Genomic DNA, 20,116 nt, shown 5'->3' with positions numbered 1-20,116 from the left:
TAGTTTTTTTTTTTTTTAAGATTTTATTTATTTTTTATTTGACAGAGAGAGGGCACAAGCAGGGGAGGCAGCAGAGGCAAAGGGAGAAGCAGCATCCCCGCTGAGCAGGGAGCCTCATGCAGGGCTCAATCCCTGGACCCTGGGATCATGACCTGAGCTGAAGGCAAACACTGAACTGAGCCACCCAGGTTCCTTCCTACTAGTTTTACCTAACAAGAAGCTACCCTAGATATGAAAGTGGGCGAGATTTATAAGCCTAACAGAACATGCTTGAACATCAATTATTTTGTAAGGCAGACCTGTTATCTGTGACATATTAACACATTGACAATATAGATGCCAAATTTTAAAAAGATCTTTGGCTTCCTCTTCTGCATAAGTAAGTTCTTTTCAGAACAACTTATATGTTATAAATTTCACATGTGTGTTTCAGACCAGTCAACGCAACGAAAATTTGATCATGATTACTAGTTTTTCAAAGCCTTCCTTCATTTCCCAGCAGGCAGTTTCCTGTCAGAATTCATTTCCCATTTGGAAAATCTCTGTCTGACCCACGGTTTTTTGGACACAATTCATCCTTCACATCGTTGAGTCTACCCACTGTCATCAATCCATAGCTCCTCAGATGCCAAAAGACCCCTTTATATTCAGAGTGATAAAATCTATCTAAAACATCAGAGGAACAAAAACCAAGAAAAATATTTAAAGATTTTATCCCTGTGATTTTTCTAATTAAAAAAAAAAAATGCTTTTAGTATGTATCTGTTTCTGTTATTATATTCTAAGAAATTAAAGTAATAACCATTACAATTGAAGCAAGATGTGCTTTCTATTCTCCCTCAATCTTTACATGATTAAAATTAAGCTTTGGCATAGCTGCAGTATAATTCAGTTCAATTTAGTGAATATATATGGAAACCCTTTTGCTGCTGCCCCCTCCCCATTACTATGGCATCTACAAGAACTGCCTTTTCGTCACAATAATTGAATGTGAGATGTGAGCATTCCAGATTTAACTGTGGGGAAAAGTAAAATTCACTATGGAAGGGGGTTAGGCTGTGAAGGGTTTAGGTTGTGAAGGCATCATCCAAGATGCTGGATCTTAACAATGTATTAGTTTTGCCTTGCAAAGGGGAAAGTCTTTCCAGGTTAGAGATGCTGAGGTTGGATTCAGCAGGGCATGTACTGACTCTTGGACAAGGAATTCACATGATGAGAAAGGTCTTCATCTGGCTGCAGGATGTACCATGGAGTAAAGAGGTGGGTGATCCACCGGAAGTCATTGTCACTGACTGGGGCCTAATTGATGAGGTCCTGCTTCAAGGTTAGAGTTGGATATGTGAAAGGAAATGTGATAGGATATGTGAAAGTCTTAGAAATGTTACCCAGAAAGAAGCTGATTACCTCAAAAGCTGATTGGATATTGAGAGGCAATGCAAAGAAAGCTGCCCAGGTTTGCTCCAAGGGCTGGGAGCCTAGGCAAGCAGAAGAATCCTGGTGTTATATTAGCAGAAATGGAGAATTAGAGAAGTAGACCAGGCAGAGCCTGGAGAGGATGCCCATGGACAGGAGGGAAGCCAGACAAGGAATGGTCAGAGGAGATCCAGGAAACCATAGTTTCATGGAAACAAAGGGAAGACAGTATTTCAGGAAGACAGAGTGAACAGGGAAGTCAAGAAATAAAAGTCTGAGTTTGATTTTGTACAGGGAAAAGACAAAAGGTTGACATTTCAGTAACTTCAGAAAAGTGGTGGAAGTAGATGCCAGATACCATAGACCCTGAAAAGGCTGGTGTGACTGGTGAGACTGTAATACAAGATCCTTCAGTTATTTCCAGTGAGAAACCCCTTTGAAGGAACTCCACTCCTTCCCAGACTAGTAACAAAATGCTAGCCTGTTATTAATACCTGTAGATTTAAAATGTACCTATTTTCACGTTGTAACTCAAAAACATTATTTTTACAAACCATTTGGAAATAACGTTTTTATTTTGATTCTTCTCTTTCAAAATTTTGCTTATCCCTCTCTGAGATTTATTTCTAGGTCATTGATTCAGATTCCAAAACTAGTATTTTCTATAAGCTTATTTTATGCCTACTAGAGTTTAAATTCAAACATTTTCTGACAGTAGCAACCGAAATAGCTTCAAAGACATTTTTTACATCCACCTTGCTTTTTCTTTGTTGATTGTATCTTTTCAAAAATGCCCCAGATTGATAGCTCCTGAGATAGTATGCTATAGTAACAACACACTTTTTAGAATTGAGAAATACACTTTGGCCTCATTCTGGTTCTTGAAAAATGCCTTTTACTCCTAAGAGGAGCCAGTCAAGAAAAAGTACATTTAGAACGAGTCACAGGAACTTAGTTCTCTGCCTATCCTTGTTGTATGACCTTGGATCAATGTTTGGAGTTTTTCTTCTATGAAGTGAGAGGACCATGGTAGAGGGTCAGTTACATCTATTTCCAATGGAAAATCTCAGAATACCTGAATATACTACTTTATTCTTTAACTTGGTCATCAAGCCTACCATATGGTATGATTCCACCATGGAAAGTATAGTTGGGTTCCTCATGTACTCTCTCTTCACTGTTCCCTAAAGTTACTGCAGCCTCTGTCAATGGCAGACCATCATCTCCCCCTTCTCATCTCATGGGGCATTTTCTGGCATACAGTGGTACTCCCAGCACCAGGCACCTCCACTACAGATCAGATGCTCAGTAAATATTTGATAATCAAATGAATGGGTTGTATTCATACTCCGCAGGTTAAAGCAATAAACATTTAGTATCTCACCCAATACCTGTGGTTAGGAATCTGAAAGTGGCTTAGCTGGTCATTCTGGCTCATACCCTCTCATGGGGTTACATTCAAGATGTTGGCCAGAGTCACAGTCATTCGAAGGCTTGGCTGGGGCTGGAGAATTCACTTACAGGGGTTGGTCTCTCAGACACCTGCTGATTTAGTGCCTGTGGTTTACAGGAGTCTCTCTCGTCAGGGCTGTTCGAGTGTCTTCATAACATGGCATCTGGCTTTGTCTGGAGCAAGTGGTCCAGGAGAGCAGGAGAACATGGAGGAAGCTCTCCTATAGGGCCTCAAGGTTATCTGTGGGCACATCTTAAAACGACCACAGCTTATAACGCGGAACACCACAATTTGCTGCCTTTGATACTGTCCAGGTTGTGAAAGCAACTGTGATCCAAGTTATTTATCTCACTTCTTATCTGTGAACAGAAGTTGGGTATCAGAATTTCTAGTCTCCACTTAATTATTTCTGGTGTCCACTTCCTTTTTATTCTCTTGTGGAAGATAACAGATAATGTAAGATAATGAGGTATAGCAGTAGAAATCATGAAGCGTTAGAATCAAAAGATGTCATTTTCTCTCTGCGTGCCACACTATGAGCTTTTCCTGTCTAGAAATCAATTCACAATGTATCTGCCCTGAGAAACTTTCTTAATGGAGGTGGAGAAAAGTTTAAGAAACCTGTTTCCAGGTGAACTAGTGAGTACCAATTACATAGCACTCGTGGATGATCAGAAGAGCAGGTGCCAAAAATAACAAGCCTTCAGAGAGGAGCATGTTACAGTGAAATGAGAGCTTCTCCGAAAACAGAGCTGGTGACCACCAGGTGTCTTGTTGGTGGTTTTATATGTGAATTTTCAGAAAGAGAAGAGAAAAGTTAGGTTGGGTTACAGCTATAATCCCTAGTGGGGGAAGAGGGGTTAAAAAAGCCAACCAAAAGGTATTTATTAAAGTGAACCAGGTATCGGGCATTGGGTTATTACCTAAATACCTCATTTTGAGTATGTTCTCTTTTAATTCTTCTCCATCTTCCCCAATATTCCCTCCTTTGTGTCCTTCCTCTGTCCCACTAGGCTGAAACTCTAGGGCAGAACTAGAACTTTCATCATTGGATCCCAGGTGCTGGAGGCAGTACCTGGCCCTTTGCTGATGTCTATTGTTGTTAGACTTGAGCCTTATTTATTTATTAAGATTTTATTTATTCATTTGACAGAGAGAGAGAGAGAGGAGGAAGCAGGCTCTCCCCTGAGCAGAGAGCCCAATGCAGGGCTCGATCCTAGGACCCTGAGATCATGACCCAAGCCAAAGGCAGAGGCTTAACCCACAGAGCCACCCAGGTACCCCTTGAGCCATATTTATAAGCAAATACCGTATGTTCTCTTTCTCCGTAAGATTGTATAACTTGACTGAAGACAGAGTAAGTGGCGGAGTTTGGGATTCAAAGCCAGGTCTGAAGTTTGTGCTTTAGCACAGATACTCTTGGGAAGATTCTAGGAGGCTACCGTGTTGAGAGACCCAAGGAGCATCTTTACCCATCTTCCCTGGGAGAAATTACTTAGGAAGTGTTTCTGTGTTCACCCAGAATGGGTCACTGTGGTTTAAGAGAGTCTTGCAGGAGACAGGTTGTTGATTGGCTAAAAGAATCTTAAGAATAAGCTGTCCAGGGGCACCTGGGTGGCTCAGTGGGTTAAGCCACTGCCTTCGGCTCAAGTCATGATCCTGGGGTCCTGGGATCGAGTCCCACATCAGGCTCTCTGCTCGGCGGGGAGCCTGCTTCCTCCTCTCTCTCTCTCTCTGCCTGCCTCTCTGCCTACTTGTGATCTCTCTCTGTCAAATAAATAAATAAAATCTTTAAAAAAAAAAAAAAAAGAATAAGCTGTCCGTTGTGTTTGGGCTACAAGTGAATTTTTGGTGTTACCCGATGTTTTTCTGTCTCTAAGTGGGATGCTAAAAATTTATCATTATTGCTAAAGGAAACTCCCCTCTCTCTCTTACCATTTTCCCCCCAGAGAGTCTACCTTGGCTGATGAAGAAATTAGAACATGGCATTTAGATTAAAAGTTAGAGCTCAGTAAATAAGGAGATTATGTATCAAACCTCCTTGCCAAATCCATCACTACTAAGAAGGGGACTTCTTGCAAGAGTCCAGACCCTAAACTACAGGAATGGGGGAAGAACAGATGCTTTCAAATGGGATTTTGCATCTGAATCCATAGCACCCTGGTGATAGGATGCGCACTGGAGGAAAGTAGAGACTCCTAAGCTTCTGTCCTGGTAGTCTGAGTGAATAGTGGCTCCATTCAGTGTGACAGGAGACAGACATAAGGGGAGAGAAGGGGTGGGGCTGATGATGACATCAATTTGGGATGTGTCTGTGGGACAACCAAGGAAGGTATTCCATTGAGAAATGGGCATCAAGGTCAGATGGTTCCATGAAAGAGAAGTTGTCCCAGGATATCTGGGAGAAGACCTGGGTCTTAGACGTGTGTCTGTTGATGTCCCTCCCTTTCATGGATTGTCAGTACAGAAAAGAGCTAAAACAGCAAAGCAGCCTTTCTTGGCTCTGCTGTACTATTTGTAATCTCTGCAGCTGTCTTTATATCTCAATGTCCTGGACACATTGGGAACCAATGAGTGACCTCCTGATTGTGGATGTAGAAGGGACCTGCCACCTGGTCATGGACGACAAGGGCCCTTCTGTCTCCCAGGTCTCTCATCAGCTCTCACACAGAGCTTGCTTCTACCCAGTATGATTTGGCAATCTTAAATGCCTCCTTTTTTTTTCCCCCCCCCAGTTTGCTTACAATGTTGTCTGTATCTGTTTTGAAATGTCATTCATTTTTCTTTTTAAAAGACAACCACAGGGGTGCTTGGGTGGCTCAGTACGTTAAAGCCTCTGCCTTCGGCTCTGGTCATGATCCTAGGGTCCTCGGATCAAGCCCTGCATCAGGCTCTCTGCTCAGCAGGGAGCCTGCTTCCTCCTCTCTCTCTGTCTGCCTCTCTGTCTACTCTCTGTCAAATAAATAAAAATCTAAAAAAAAAAATAATTAAAGACAACCACAAACTCATGCTTTATTTTCTTCAGAAAATACTTCTAAATAAAAAACTGTCGCTTAGTTTTTCTATGTGGGTTTTGGTGCAATTGGTTGTAATGCAACCTCTTCAATTAGTCACTTATTAGCTGACTCTATGAATTATTTTAGATGTGCTGGCTCTCTGGGGTTTTTGGCAGGGGGGCTTTTTTGTGTAGGTTTTTTTTTTTAATTCAAAATACTATCTTGAAATGTAACACACTTAGCTTTTATTATATTCTATAAATTTTCCAGCTTATTCTTTATTGTGTGTTAATCTGATAGCATAATTAACATGTCTGACTTCTTTCCTTACAAACACTGAACACTTACGTCTTTCATTAACTGAAATCCTTCCTCTGTAAACAAGTAACAATTGCAGATTGTGCTACCTTCACTCCTTTCTTGTGAGGATTTAAGTACATCCCTCTTTTGTTAAATTATAGTCTTTAAAAAAAAGCTAGATGTGACATATTTTGTCATTTGGTATAATGCCAGTAGAAAACAAAGGATTACTTGTTATGTATGTATATTTTTAAGATTTTATTTATTTATTTGTCAGAGAGAGAGTGTGTGTACACAAGTAGGGGAAGCAGCAGAGGGAGAGAAAAGCAGGCTACCTGCTGGGCAAGGAGCCCGACACAGGACTCGATCCCACACCCCAGATCCTAACCTGAGCTGAGGGTAGATGCTTAACCTACTGAGCCACCCAGGCGTTCCTACTTGTTATATTTTTAATCTTGTTACTTCTTTTATTTAATATTCATTTGGAGGGTCAGTAGAGTCAGTAGAGTAAGGACAGGGTTTAATTCACAGCAACTTGAAAATGTCAACCCTGGGGCATAGGGAGCCTGCTTCCTCCTCTCTCTCTGCCTGCTTCTCTGCCTACTTGTGATCTCTGTCTGTCAAATAAATAAACAAATAAAATCTTTTTTTTAAAAAGTTCTGATTAAAAAAGAAAAAAAGAAAATGTCAACCCTGCTACTTCTCCAGGGTGTGGCTTTGGATAAACTGCGTGAGTTCTTTGTGTCTTGGTTTCCTGTATGTATGTAAAATGAAGACAATAATATTTGCCTTGTGGGTGATGAGATTAAGGGAGGTAATGCAAATTACACAGTACCTGTCACATAATTGGTGCTCACTAAATACTAGCAGTGCCTGTTTTTATATAGTAGAAGAAGCTCTATTAACCAGTGCACCAACTTGAAAGAAGCTTCCAGTCCCTATGCAAAGCAGTCGTGCAGATGCCCGCAGCACTTTGAATGCGGATAATTTGGGAGGCTTGTCTCTAGGGTACTCATGTGCTTCTGCTCCAGCTAACTGAGTAGTGTTTGTTCCCAAACCTGTTTGTGCTGTTTGTTCTCAAACCTATCTCTGCCAGTTGAACTTGTTCTTGTAATTAGGTGACTTAATTAAATATTAGGCAAACAGAATGTAAGTACCACAGACAGCCACTTTTTCTGTAAAAATTAAGTTTGGAAAGACTTAATAAAAGATACCAAATAAAAAAAAAGTTCTGAGATCCCTAGAGTAGTTATTTTCATAGAGATAGTAGAATGATGGTTACCAGGGGCTGAAGGAAGGAGGGAGTGAGGACTTAGTGTCTAATGGCGACAGGGTTGCTGCTTTGTAAGGTGAAAAGAGTCCTGGAGTTGGATGGATGTGATGGTTGCACAACAACGTGAATGTACTTAATATGACCGAAAAGGCTTAAAAAGGCTAAGATGGCGGCGGCGGGGGGGCACCTGGTGGCTCAGTTGGTTAAGCGTCTGACTCTTGATTTGAGCTGAGGTTACGATCTCAGGGTCCTGATATAGAGCCCTGATTCAGGCTCCATGCTTGGCATGAAGTCGGCTTGAGATTCTCTCTGCCCTCTGACCCTCCCCCCAGGCACGTGCTCTCTGTCTCCCTGTCTCTCTCTCAAATAAGTAAAATCTTAAAGAAAAAGAAGTAGTTAAGATGGTGAATATTATGCGTATTAAAGTCTTTAAATTTTTAGAAAAAATTTAGCTGTGGATTAGCTATCACAGATTAGCTGTGGGTGAGATAGCTATTAGACTGTAGGGGAGAGGTAAAAAAAATTTAGAGGGATTCCATGTCCAGATATCTAAATTGTTCTCTAGTGGCCTTTCAGTTTTCATGCTTGCAGGAAAACTAAAATAGGAAATCACCGCTAATGCATTTTAGGTGTAGTTTGTGCAGGAGAGAGGAGAAAGCATGCTGAACCATGGACCTGGTTTCTAAGATGCGGGCCTTGACATCAATCACAGTATCAGGGAAAAATACATGCTTAAATTTTAAATTTAAAACAAAACACACAAGTTATGTCTGTGTCTTAGTTTGGGCTCTGGGAAACAGACTCCAAGATGGAAATACATACGCAGGAAGTTTGTTGAGGGGGCTCCTGGAACCAGGGACATGTCGGAGCCAGGGAGGCGGGCTTAGCAGATGGTGAAATGTGACTCAGACCTGGCCAGTGCTGTGAGCCGTGCTGGGCCCACCCCTCTGCAGAGATGCAGCAGACAGGATTGGTACCTGTCCTTCCGCAGTGACCAGGCCTTGAATGTGGGGGCCATCACCTTTAGCAAGGCAACTTCCTCTGTCTGGGAGGAGACCCTTGAGGTTCTCAACCAGAACTCTGAGCAGGTAATACTTCCAGCAGCTGGGGGATCCGAAGTCCCCCCGCCCCCCGCAGCCTCCACAGCCATGTATATCCACGTTCTATATGTTTCCTTCTTCTCAACGAACTCTTGTTCCAGATGAGAGCATCTTCACTGCTTGTGAGCCATATTCAGAAGGTCTCATCGTGTTTGGTCCTCTCTTTACATCCAGCAGTTGTCTGGCAAGACCGTGTGGTTTAAGGACAACTGACCGACATGTATGATGTGTTTGAAGCTGAACTGATGTTTGCACCCTGGCCTTTTATAAACTTTCCAGCATCTATTTTGAGATTCATGAGACCTCAGATTTTTGCCTCTTAAGTTTCCAGATGTTTCTGGCATTTGATGATTTTGGGGGGTCAGCCTGTCCATTTTTATGCTAAAGTTCATCTTCCTCTCATGCCCTGCGACCTGTAAGTTTTAATCTGTGTATTCTTCAGTTACTCCTCCATCTGCCACAAGTAACTACCCACCCTTGTTCCTTTTACTTGCGTGTTTTCCCTTTAGATCTGCATCTCTTGATCTTGACCCTTAGGCTCTCAGTGTAAGTGACGGCCCAGAATGATCCAGTGATACCCAGGATGCCCAAATGCCATTTCTAGATGTATTCTTCCAATCCTTAGAACAGTTTATGTTGTTCTTTTTGTTTATTAACCATCGTAACCGTTTTTAAGTGTACAGCGCAATGGCGTTAACTGTTTTCACATTGTTGTGTGACCCAACTCTAGAACTTTTCTATCTTGCAAAACCAAAACTCTGTACACATTGAACAACTCCCATTTTCCCCTTCTCCCAGTTCTTGGCAGCTACCATTCTACTTTCTGTTCCTGCAGGTTAGACTAGTTGAGGTCCTTCATATAAGTAAAATCCTAAAGTATTTATCTTTTTTGATTGACTTATTTAACTTGATGTCCTGTCCTTGAGGTTCATCCACATTGTGTCAGAATGTCCTTCCTTTTAAAGGCTGAACAATATTCCATTGTATGGATATACCTCATTTGTTCGCCCACCTATCGAAGGACAATTGGGTTACGTCCACTATTTGACCATAGTGAATTACGCGGCTATGAACATGGCTAAACAAGTTTTTGTTTATTTTTAAATACAAAGCTTTTTTGTTTCTGTCAGCCTGCTCTGCCTCAAATTGTAAATGCTAAAGAGCAAGTCTGAATCCCCTTGTAAGTGTGACCATAAATGGAGCACAAAGACACTCCGATTACCCCACAGTGTCTATTTTCCTTTCGCATTTTGGCATGTGCTGACATTTTAGTAGGAAAACTATTCAGTCTCATTTATACTTAGCCCTTCATTTAGCCATGTTTTGTTGTTTCCTTGGTTTCAAATTTTATCTCTTTAGGTGAATTGGGAACTGAAGCCTTTCATTTGACTTGTGATCTTGTACATTCTGGAAGCTCATACATGTAATCGTGGAACAAATAAAGCAGCTGGAGGAAATCTTTCCTGAACAAAACCCAAGTGGGGCATTTGGGTGTGAGCCAAGAATCCGGCAGCTACGGAGGGAGATGTGAAAAGGCTGCCTATATTAAAGCACCAGCAAATCACTTCTGGCCTGATAGGAATGTCCTTTAGGTAATGATCAGATAGAGGGTAGGGACCTTTACACATTTAACTGCCTGGTCACAAAGCGAAGTGTTTACTGTAACCTTCCAAGGTCTCTGCACCAAGTTAATTACTGTGATATACCTGAAGGAAGAGCAGCCTCGTGAGTGACTCGGTGAGCTCCGCACAAATGGAGATTCGGAGTCTGCTTAGTCTGAACCCAGCCTCATGCTAGATTACTGCGGGGTCCTGGGCAGTAATGTCCTGGGGTTCCGTTCCTCCAACCAAAATTCAGATCTGCAATGCAAATTTAGCTACCAAAAAATAGCTAATAATAAATGAAGCCCTGTGTTAACTGACTCTTTTTAGAGGTGAAAGCTTATTGTCCAAAGTGATCTAATAATTAAGTAACATTTCACTGGACATTTTGAAAAGATTGGTTATTTATTAATATATGCACACACACATCCACACGTCTGGATTGACACATTCAAAAGCAGAAGCTTGTAATGGACAAAAAAAAGCAGAAACTTGTATTTTAAATAATGTAAAGCACTGTTCCAAGTTCTTAACCATTCATCAATTCATTCAGCTAACAGTACTGATTACCTAGAGCAATACTTCTCAAACACTAGATGCATAAAAGACACCTGGGGGCTATTTAAACCTTTCTGGGCACCTGGGTGGCTCAATCGGTTAAGTGTTAACTCTTGGTTTTGGCTTGGGTAGTGGTCAGGATTGTGAGATCAAGCCCTGCGTGGGGCCCCCTCTCGCTGGGCAGTCTGCTTGGGGATTCTCTCCTTCATCCCCTCCTCGCCTCAAACGAATAAATATCTAAAAAAGAAAATTCTTTCTGAGGCCCATCTTCAGAGTTTCAGATTCAGTAGATAGTATGGTGGGGCCTGAAAACCATGTCTATGTAACAAACTCCCCAAGCAATATTTATACTACCTGTATGCAAACCATGTTTTGGGTACGAGAGATCTGGAGACACTCAAAATGTCAACGTGAAGAAGACACAAGTGCATAAGGCAGATAGGATTCATGTGAATACTCTGCAATGTGATTAATCACATTGTATCACTGTGTATGCACACATGTGTGTGTTTAAAGGCATTTCAGAGAATGCAGCACATACAAAGGAATAGAGAACTGAAACCACATGATGTGTTCAGGAACATAGAATTTGCATTTCGGGAGCCAAGAGCTCATAACTGGCCAGTGGGTGATTTGGGGTGAGGGGGCATGGAGGTGAAGGGGAATATGCAGCAGGAAAGATGCCAAGAATTAGGTAAAGCTCTGATCAGAGTGGGTATGTGTACCCTAAGGAATTTGGTTGTTTCCTTACCCTGGTATCAAAAGGAATGAAAAAGAGAATTTGTGAAGATGCATGAGGAATCTCAAGGAGGTAAAGTTAACAATAGCATAGAATTTAGCCAGATATAATTTAGTCAACCCAATAATCTTGCTGAAATCACACTGCAGTTGAAACTTAGCCTCTCTGGAGTCTGGTTTCTTCAGTTCTGATAGTTTTTTGGTACACCATATGGTGATTTACATGTTCTTAAAAATTACCTGTTTTCCACTATTTTTGAGCTGCTTTTTCTATCCAGTGAATAGTCAGCCAGTCGTCCTTGCCCGAAATTGTTTGTCTTATTGAACGATTGGACCACAAAGATATTAACAATGAAGTATCTTACAAAAATAGACTTTTTTCTTACAGAAGCAATGCATGCTTACTATAAAAACTATAGACCAAAAAAAAAAAAAAAAAAGAAATCATCCTATAATCACATCTATTACATCTATTATTTATAAAATCACTGCTAAAACCACCGGAGACTAATGTCCTGGATCCTTTAGTATGCTCATGTGCACTCTTCCCTATGGAAATAGGGTCATACCATATGTTCTGAAAACTAGCAGTCTGCTGGTTGTTGGACACATGCACAATTCCCACTGAATTCCCATTGTTTGGCATTTGGTTTGTTGAATATCCCCTGTGGCAGATGCCTATGCAGAAAGTTGAGGAACGGGAGACAGCCAAGCAGAGAAGGTTGGGGAGAGAGAAGAACATTCCAGGCCCTAGCAGAGACCTTGAAGTGAGGAGACCTTGACATCTGGGGAATGGAAAGTCTTCTCTGAGGCCCAAAGGACTGCAGGTTGCAGAGGTTGAAGCCTTGCTGCCAAGAGCCTGTGCTTGGACATCCCAGGCAATGACTGGCTAGAATTAAGTCACTCTAGAAAAGAATAAAGAGAGAAAAAAAAACCTGTAGCCTATCACTGAACAGTATTCCTTTCTGACCAGATTGTTGGAACACATGGTTGTTTTCACCAACTTGATTTCGACAAAGTTGTTTTGGCAAATTGTTCTCAGTCGAACTATCCAGATCCAAATTAACAGGATCTGGGGCTTCCTGGATCCGGTGTAAGCCGGAGCTGGCTCGTTCAGGCTCCCAAGCCAGTTCTGCCCACCTTTGCCCACCTCACATTCAGTGATGTCACCTTGGCAGTTTGAAATCAGCAAAATGTATGAATCAGGGTATTTTCCTTTTTTTTCCCACTGTGAAAACCAATTCCCCAGCACACCACTAGATGTAGCTGAGTGAGACGGAAGAAGTCCAAAATCAATGGGTTTCCGCCTGGGACTCAAACACTGAAGTGGTTGAGCAGGGCTAGGCAGCATTAACTTTTTGGAGTCAGAAGGGCCAGGGTTTGAATCCTAACTGTCATTTTCCTCCCATCTCCAGAGGAGTAATTAACTTCCCTAAGCCTCAGTTTTTTTATGTGTGAAATAGGGTCACTAGTATTTAACTTACAGATTTATTATAAAAATGGATCCTTGAGAGATAGAAGCTATTATGATGATTACTGTAATGAAGGAGGAGCATGAGGGCGCTAAGTTGATTTTGTAATTTGAGTTGAAGTTTGAGTTGCTTCGGGAGTTTTAAGTAGAGAATCCTATAATAACAGCAATAGCTAACATTATGGAGTGTTAATTACATGCTTCTCCGTGCATTATTTAATTGAATCCTCAAGAGAACTCTAAGAGGTAAATACCAGTGATATAATTACCCCCATTCGATAGTTAAGGAGCCTGAGGTTTAAGTGAACTAACTTAGCTGGTCATTGCAGAGACAGGAGTTGGAATGCAGGTTTATCTGAGTTCAGAGTCCATGTTCTTAACCATTGTGCCTATAGGGTCTCTACTCACTAGAGCCATCTAAGCTGCAGGATATCAGTTTATGAGGCCCATTAGTTTTTGAAGTCTTAGGTGTGAATGTGGTCACGCTGGAGGGGTCTATAGAGTAAAAGAAGCATGATGCAACCTTGGTATTTAAAAGGCAAGATGAGAATTTAGAAGAGGAAGCAATGTGGGGCTCCAGGGTGGCTCAGTCAGTCAGGCGTCCAGCTCTTGATTTCGGCTTGGGTCATGATCTCAGGGTTGTGGGATCGAGCTCCGCATAGGACTCCATGCTCAGTGGAGAGTCTGCTTGAGATTCTCTCTCCCTCTCCCTCCCTACTCCCAAGCTCATGCTCTCCCCTCCACCTCAAAAATAAGTAAATAAATCTTTTTAAGAAAGAAAAAGAGGAAGCAGCATCAGCAGCTAGATATGCCACAGGGAAATCAGAAAATATAACAATTAAAAAGGATTCCTTGGATTTGCTAATCCAAATGAAAAGCATTTATAAATCTCAACAAAAGCAATTGGGAGAAGATCGTGGAAACTGAGGCCAGCTTGCTTTGGGTTAAGGGGCAAATCAATGATGAAGAAGCAGAGGAAAGTGGTGTAAACTGCCTTTGATGAACAAGATTCTAGAGAAGTAATTTTGGAATCTAGGGAGCTATTTCACAACACTTATGTATTGGGAAGAAATAGTGAGTTGAAGTGAAGCATAGGAACATGATTGAAGGAGCCAAGTCCTTTAGGAGGCAAAAGGAATGGGATCAGAGCCTGGTTGAAGACCTATGACTGGATAATACTGGGATCGATCATGCCTGGGAGTGGGTTTTGTAGCTTGCGTGGGATAGAAGAAGGAAGTGAAGTGATGAGAACAATGGTCCATATAACTAAAGGCATAGCACTATGAGCTCTAAGCCAGGTAGAGAGTAAGTAAAACCAGACAGACATCTGTAGACTGAGAAAATGTAGAGTGGTCAGGGTCCTAGGAGTCTCAGAGAGCAACAGAGCTCTAAGAGCGGAAAGCTGTGTACAGTGAATGAGATCTTGATACTGAATAATTCATATGCAGAGACATTCTGTGTAGTTGGCAAAACCCCCAGTCTAGCTTAGAAGGTTAGTCTTTGAGGCAGAGTAGAGGTGAAGTTCATCAGAATTGAGGAGATCAAGGGATTCTGGGCCTAGAGTTGTGATTGAGACCTGACATTGCTATCCTCTTGAGTCTTCACCCAAAAAGACTGCATCTTTTCATAATTCTTTGTTATTAATCCAAATGTTTATATCTAAAGATGTCTCTCCTAGTTAAGGTATAAACCCTCCTGATGAAGGGTGACATATTCTTTAATTGGTGCCTGAGAGATCTGATAGAACCTTCTACCGTCTCTCAGAATCCTCTTCCTGGATTTGGTAGGGAGCGAATATAAAAGTCCTAGTTCATTTCTTCTCCCTCTAGGGGATGTACAGCTTACACTTTCAGAGGAACAATGTGAATAATAATCACTGTCATTTGTTAGGCACCTGCTACATACCAGATACCGTGCTAAGTACCTTACGTAGATTATATCTTTATGGCCTTATAACAACTCAACAAGATGGGTAGAGATTATCCCTTGCCTGGGGTTACTCAGCCCATTAGTGACGGAGTCAGTATTCAAATTCAGGCAGTCTGCCTCCAGAACTCAAGATCCTCACTATGAAAAATGATCTCTCGATGCCTGGGAGATCCAGGTTAGCCTCATGCTGGACATCAGTGTGTTCCTGTTCATGAAGGAAAAGGAAAGTAGCCACTTGGAGATCTCTTGTCCTTGTCCCACAGGCACACTGTTAGTACTAGGGCTCCTGGCTGGCTTCTATCTCTCAATCTTCAACCTGCTTCCCTCTGGAACATAACTCACATGCTTTGAGCAGCCGTCACCCCGTATAGCCCCACTTTCCCCCAACAGTGCTCCTCACTGCCAAGGGCAATGCGAGATGTCTTCCCAAAGTCCCCTTGAAATTAAACCTCGGGCTCTTCTTGCAAGAGGGCTGAGGAATGACATGAAAGGCATTTCAGTCTATCACTGTCTCTTGGAAATATTGGAAAGTTGTTTCACACAGATACATTACTGTGATAGAGCTTGGCTATTCAAAGTACTAGGAAGCCTTAGGGTAAGAATGCCCAGAAAAGTAATGTAAGAGGTATACAAGGAGAAGAAAGCCTTTCTTTTGTAATGATAAAAATGATTTGTTCAGTGGGAAGGACACCCTTGAGAATCATATTAATTTGCTTCTAAATTAATTTGCTATTTTTTGAAAGCTGGTTTCAGCAAATGATATCTTACCCCATACATGCCCAACTCCAACTTTTGTATTTAAAAGATGCATTTACCAGTCTCATACTTGGATGAATTTCTGATGCATAATCAGAAGGTACTGAAGGAAGAGAAATGGATGAGCATACATTTTTAAAACTGTTCTATATTGGGCATTTCTTATAGTGTGTATTCACTGACTTTTTATTTTGACCCATATCTTCAAGAGTAAAAGAATATTTCACCTTATCTTTCAAGAATACAGTTTTGTTTTACTTTCAAAGTCAGGTATCTTCCTAAGTAATATCAATTTTGTACCAATCCCTAATTCCTCTAGTCCCCCTACCCCACTGCCTTCTCTAATACAGAGTGAAAGACATAGAGCTAACAAGAAGTAAACCTGGAGAGCCCACCCCAGAATGGTGCAGAAAAAATACCAAGGAGGGTTTACCTTACTCCTTATTATGGGGCCAAAGGCCAGAGGGCTGATATCCAAAGCCAGGTCCTAGAAATCATAACAAAAATGAAGCCAGGAAATTGAGTTGCACCTAGGACTTTATTAAGGCCCATGTATCAGCACTCAGGGGTTGAGGCAAAACCAAATGTTGGGTGGGAGGAAGTGACCAAGAAGCCCCAGAGTAAACAGCAGAAGAATTAGCTGTGCAGAAGGTGCTCAGGGTGGAATTCAGTTCTGGAGGGCCAGTGTCCCGGGCAGTGTTATCATGGGCACCCTAGCTGGCTTGTATCTTCTGCCCTGTGTCATTCACCTAGCCCAGAGGTTCCCTACGAGTGATCCATGGCCCAAAGAGGTCTGTGAGGTCAAAATGATTTTCCTGATGCTAAGGCACTAAAGACCTTGTTTCACTCTGTTGACATTGCACTCATACTACAAAAACTGGGGGAGGTAAGATCGCATGAATTGTTTTACCTGTTTTTAGCATGAATCGAGACAGTAGCACCCAACTGTGTCTAGGAATCATTGTATTCTTTAGCACCCTGCCCTCAGAGTTAAAAAAAAAAAAAAAAGTCAGTTTCACTTAAGAATATTCTGGTAAAGTGATCAGAAATCTCAATCCTCAAATGCATTTCTTTTTAATATGCTCAGAATTATTTGTATAGCATTCCTGTCCCATGCTGCAGCATGATGGTTGTCTCCAGGAAAAGCTCTTGGCACGATTCTGTAAGTTGAAATCTGAACCGGCCGCTGTTTTAATGGAACACTTTTTTTTATTTGAAAGAATGACTGACAAACTATCATTATTCAGACTTGAGTATCCGGTCAGCGTTTTCTTAAAAATGAACGAAGTGAGCCTGTCATTTCAAGAAAAACAACTGACAGTGTTTGTTGCCAATGAGAAGATTTGAGCTTTCAAGTGAAAATTAGAATTTGGGAAATTTGTATCCACTACTGTGAGCTTGACAGTTTCTCAATACTTAAAGACCTTTCTGGTAAATTCAATGGTGATATTACCAAATGTGATTTTTTTATATTGTATAATGAAATGTGTTAACATTTAGAAGATCTGTGTAACTCAGTGAATTAATATTTTTCAGACAACCAATGCATGATGTTACAAAATCATGCTTGGGCAAAAGATCTATTGAAAGTACAAGATATGCCACTGGATTTTTATGTAACAAAGTATGAAAAGTTAATTGATGTGGTTTCAAATTCTACATTGCAGCCAAGCTTTAAGAAACTATGACTTAATTGAGTTACAGTGGAATATCAGAAAAGAATATCTGCAATTATCTGAAAAGACTACCCACCCTTTCAGTTACGTGTCTGTGTGAAGCTGTTTTTTTCTTTACATACTACAGTTATACCACCACAAAAGGGATTCAGAAGCAGACACAAGAATCTAGCTATAATTTATTAAACAAAACATTAAAAATACTTGCACAAATATAAAACCTCTTATCACTGGTTTTTTTGTTTTGTTTTGGAAAATTGATCCGGTTTTCATAAAAGCATGCAATTTATGTTAAAATGCAATGAAATTACTATCAATTTTTAATGAAGTAAGATTTTGAAATTTTCCCAGCTAAAATTTCTAGAGGGACAAATATTGACAGATAAAGCCCCTGTAAACAGAAATTCTTCAGGATTCTCAATCTTTAAGAGTGGGAGGGAATCTTAAAGCTACAAAATTGTGAGAACCACCAACGTGCTACATACCATGACCTGGGCCTGGGCTTGTGTAGGCATAGTGTGGTGTACTGGACAGATGTGGACCTTACCCCCAAAGCTAATAGTCACCTAAAATGAAACAGATAATTTCCATGGAGTGTGGTAGGTGCAGTGGTGAGAGAAGCAGCAAGTGATATGGGAATACACTGTGGGGCACCTGGATCTGTGTTGGGGAGACTTTCAGCGGGAAGTAAAGTCTCTGCTGATTCCTGAAGGATGACTAAGAGTTAATTAGGCAAAGAAGAGAAGTTTATTGCTTTGGGTTTATGGGAAAACACGTACAAACGTCCCCACGCAAGAGATAGGGCTTCATTGAACAAATAAAAGAAGTCTAGTGTCATTGGATCACAGAGTGGAGGGGATAGCAAGATATGAGGCTGGACTAGAAGGCAGCAGCCAGATTATGAGGGTTTTTGTGAGATCAGGAGTGAGGACCTCCTCTTAGGAGAAATGGAGCATCCTGGAGGGTTTTACAAAAGGAGGGTGACATCACATTGCATTTTAGACAGATCTCTCTTGACTGTAGAGAATGGATATCTAGAGGTAGGGGTACTGGTTAGAGGTTATTGTGGCAATCAAAGAGAGTTGGTGGAATCTGGGCTATGAAATGGTTGAGGTGTTGGAGAAATGGATTTGGATTAAAGAGGTATTTTCATGGAAAAGTTTACAGATCTAGGTAAATAGATTGGTTGTGTTTAGAGAAGAGTGGGGTAGGCATCAAGATTGAATCTAGGTTTCAGGTTTAGCACCTTGGAGTAATGATAATGTTCATTGATAGAGGGAATGTAAGAAGTACAGGTTTAAAAAGGGGAAGGAGAGGGGCACCTGGGTGGCTCAATCAGTTAAGCCACTGCTTTTGGCTCAGGTCACGATCTCAGAGTCCCGGGATCGAGTCCTGCATCGGGCTCCCAGCTCCATGGGGAGTCTGCTCCTCCCTCTGATCTTCTCCCCTCTCATGCTCTCTCTCTCTCAAATAAATAAATAAATAAATAAATAAATAAATAAAATCTTAAAAAAAAAAAAAAAGGAGAAGGAGGGATTCCATTTGGATCACCTTCGGGCTGTCCAAGAGGAGATGCCCACTCAGCATTTGGATCTGCAGTTCTGAAGTTGCGGGGGAGGCAGATCTGGACTAGAGACATAGATGTTGAGTCATCTGCATATTGTTACTGAAACCAGGGGCTAGATCTCTCAGAGAGAGAATTTAAGCAAGAAGGGAAGACTGCCCGAGAGAGAACCATAGGGTGTACCAACAATGAGGGAATGAAAAGGTGCCCAAAGCATTAAAGGAGTCCAGAGACAGATGTAGTCATTGAGACCGAGGGAGTAGAATTTCAAGAAGGAAGGATCAGTCATGACCAGTGCTGTCAAGAGGTCAGTAAGATGAGCGTTGAGAGTATCTTTTCGATTTAGCAACAAGGATATAGTTGTTGAGTAATTGACTGCATCCAGAACAATGTCATTGGGGTGGCAGGTTCTCAAGAACTTGAAAAGGAGGAACAAGAAGGGGAGGGGTTGGTGGAGAGAGGGGAAAGACTGCAGAGTGTGTGGGAGGCAGGAAAACAGAGAGAGATTGATTAATTTGAAATTCTCATTCTTTGGGGAAGAGCCCATTAGAGAGAGAAGGTTGAAGAAATGAGAGAAGGGAAAATCAGTGGAGCAGGTTCCAGAAGAGTCGGAAGGGGAGGAGATTTGGAGCGCAGGTAGAGGGAAGCCAGGTCTCCAACAGGGAACCAAGTTCCAATCAGGGCATGATGTGGAGAGGGCATTAGCTGAAGAAACTGAGGGCATAGAATAGTTTAATTAGAAATGGAAGTTCCAGCGTGCTTGGGTGACTTAGTTAAGTGTCTGATTCTTGGTTTCAGCTCAGATCATTATCTCAGGGTCATGAGATGGAGCCTTGCGTCAGTTTCCATGCTGAGTGTGGAGTCATCCTTTCTTTCCCTCTCCGATTCTCCCTTTCTAAAAAAATAATAATAATTAAAAAAATAAACGGAAGTTCTATGGTGCTCAATGGAAAGGTTTAGGAGGAGGAGAAGAACAGTGGGAGCTTGGGTCACAGGAGAAAAGACACAGAGCAGTGTGAGGAAGAAGATGGGAGAGCCTGAAGGCCACAGGGGCTGACCAGAGTGACCACACTTAGCAGTTATGAGGAGACAGGCAGGATGTACAGAGAACTGTATCTTTAGATATTGGTAATTTAATTACAGCAATCTTAATCTTTTTACACAATGATGCATTTTTATATCACAACCTAAAAATTACTCTCAACAATAGTGATTTTTTTTTTTTTACTGAAAGATTATTTTCTGGCCAATTCAAATTATCCTTATGTGTTTCTGTTGTTTACTTTTA

The 20,116-nt window shown here is 41.4% G+C and overlaps 1 protein-coding gene across 20 annotated transcripts in view; it reads left to right on the top strand.

The window, feature by feature from the left end:
- The window catches only part of EFCAB11 (EF-hand calcium binding domain 11), a 287,845-nt gene that overhangs the window by 85,327 nt on the left and 182,402 nt on the right, over positions 1-20,116 (top strand). For 4 of the 20 annotated variants that reach the window (XR_014312557.1, XM_082733904.1, XM_082733909.1 and 1 more), the window contains one exon: positions 500-807. The exons of 13 other annotated variants lie outside the window; for them this stretch is intronic. Coding sequence is in view for 6 of the 7 variants with exons in the window: in XM_082733904.1 (XP_082590030.1) it covers positions 500-617 (118 nt within the window). In the remaining variant the exon portion in view is untranslated. Of the gene's footprint in view, positions 1-499; positions 808-4,023; positions 4,251-20,116 lie in introns of those variants that run through there. 3 more of the 20 variants (XM_082733919.1, XM_082733915.1, XM_082733922.1) reach the window with 2 other exon arrangements.

This window comes from Mustela nivalis, assembly GCF_964662115.1.
Source record: "Mustela nivalis genome assembly, chromosome: 6".
Classification (NCBI taxonomy): domain Eukaryota; kingdom Metazoa; phylum Chordata; class Mammalia; order Carnivora; family Mustelidae; genus Mustela; species Mustela nivalis.
The sequence above is the reverse complement of the archived record's forward strand: the minus strand, read 5'-3'. Positions and strand labels throughout refer to the sequence as shown.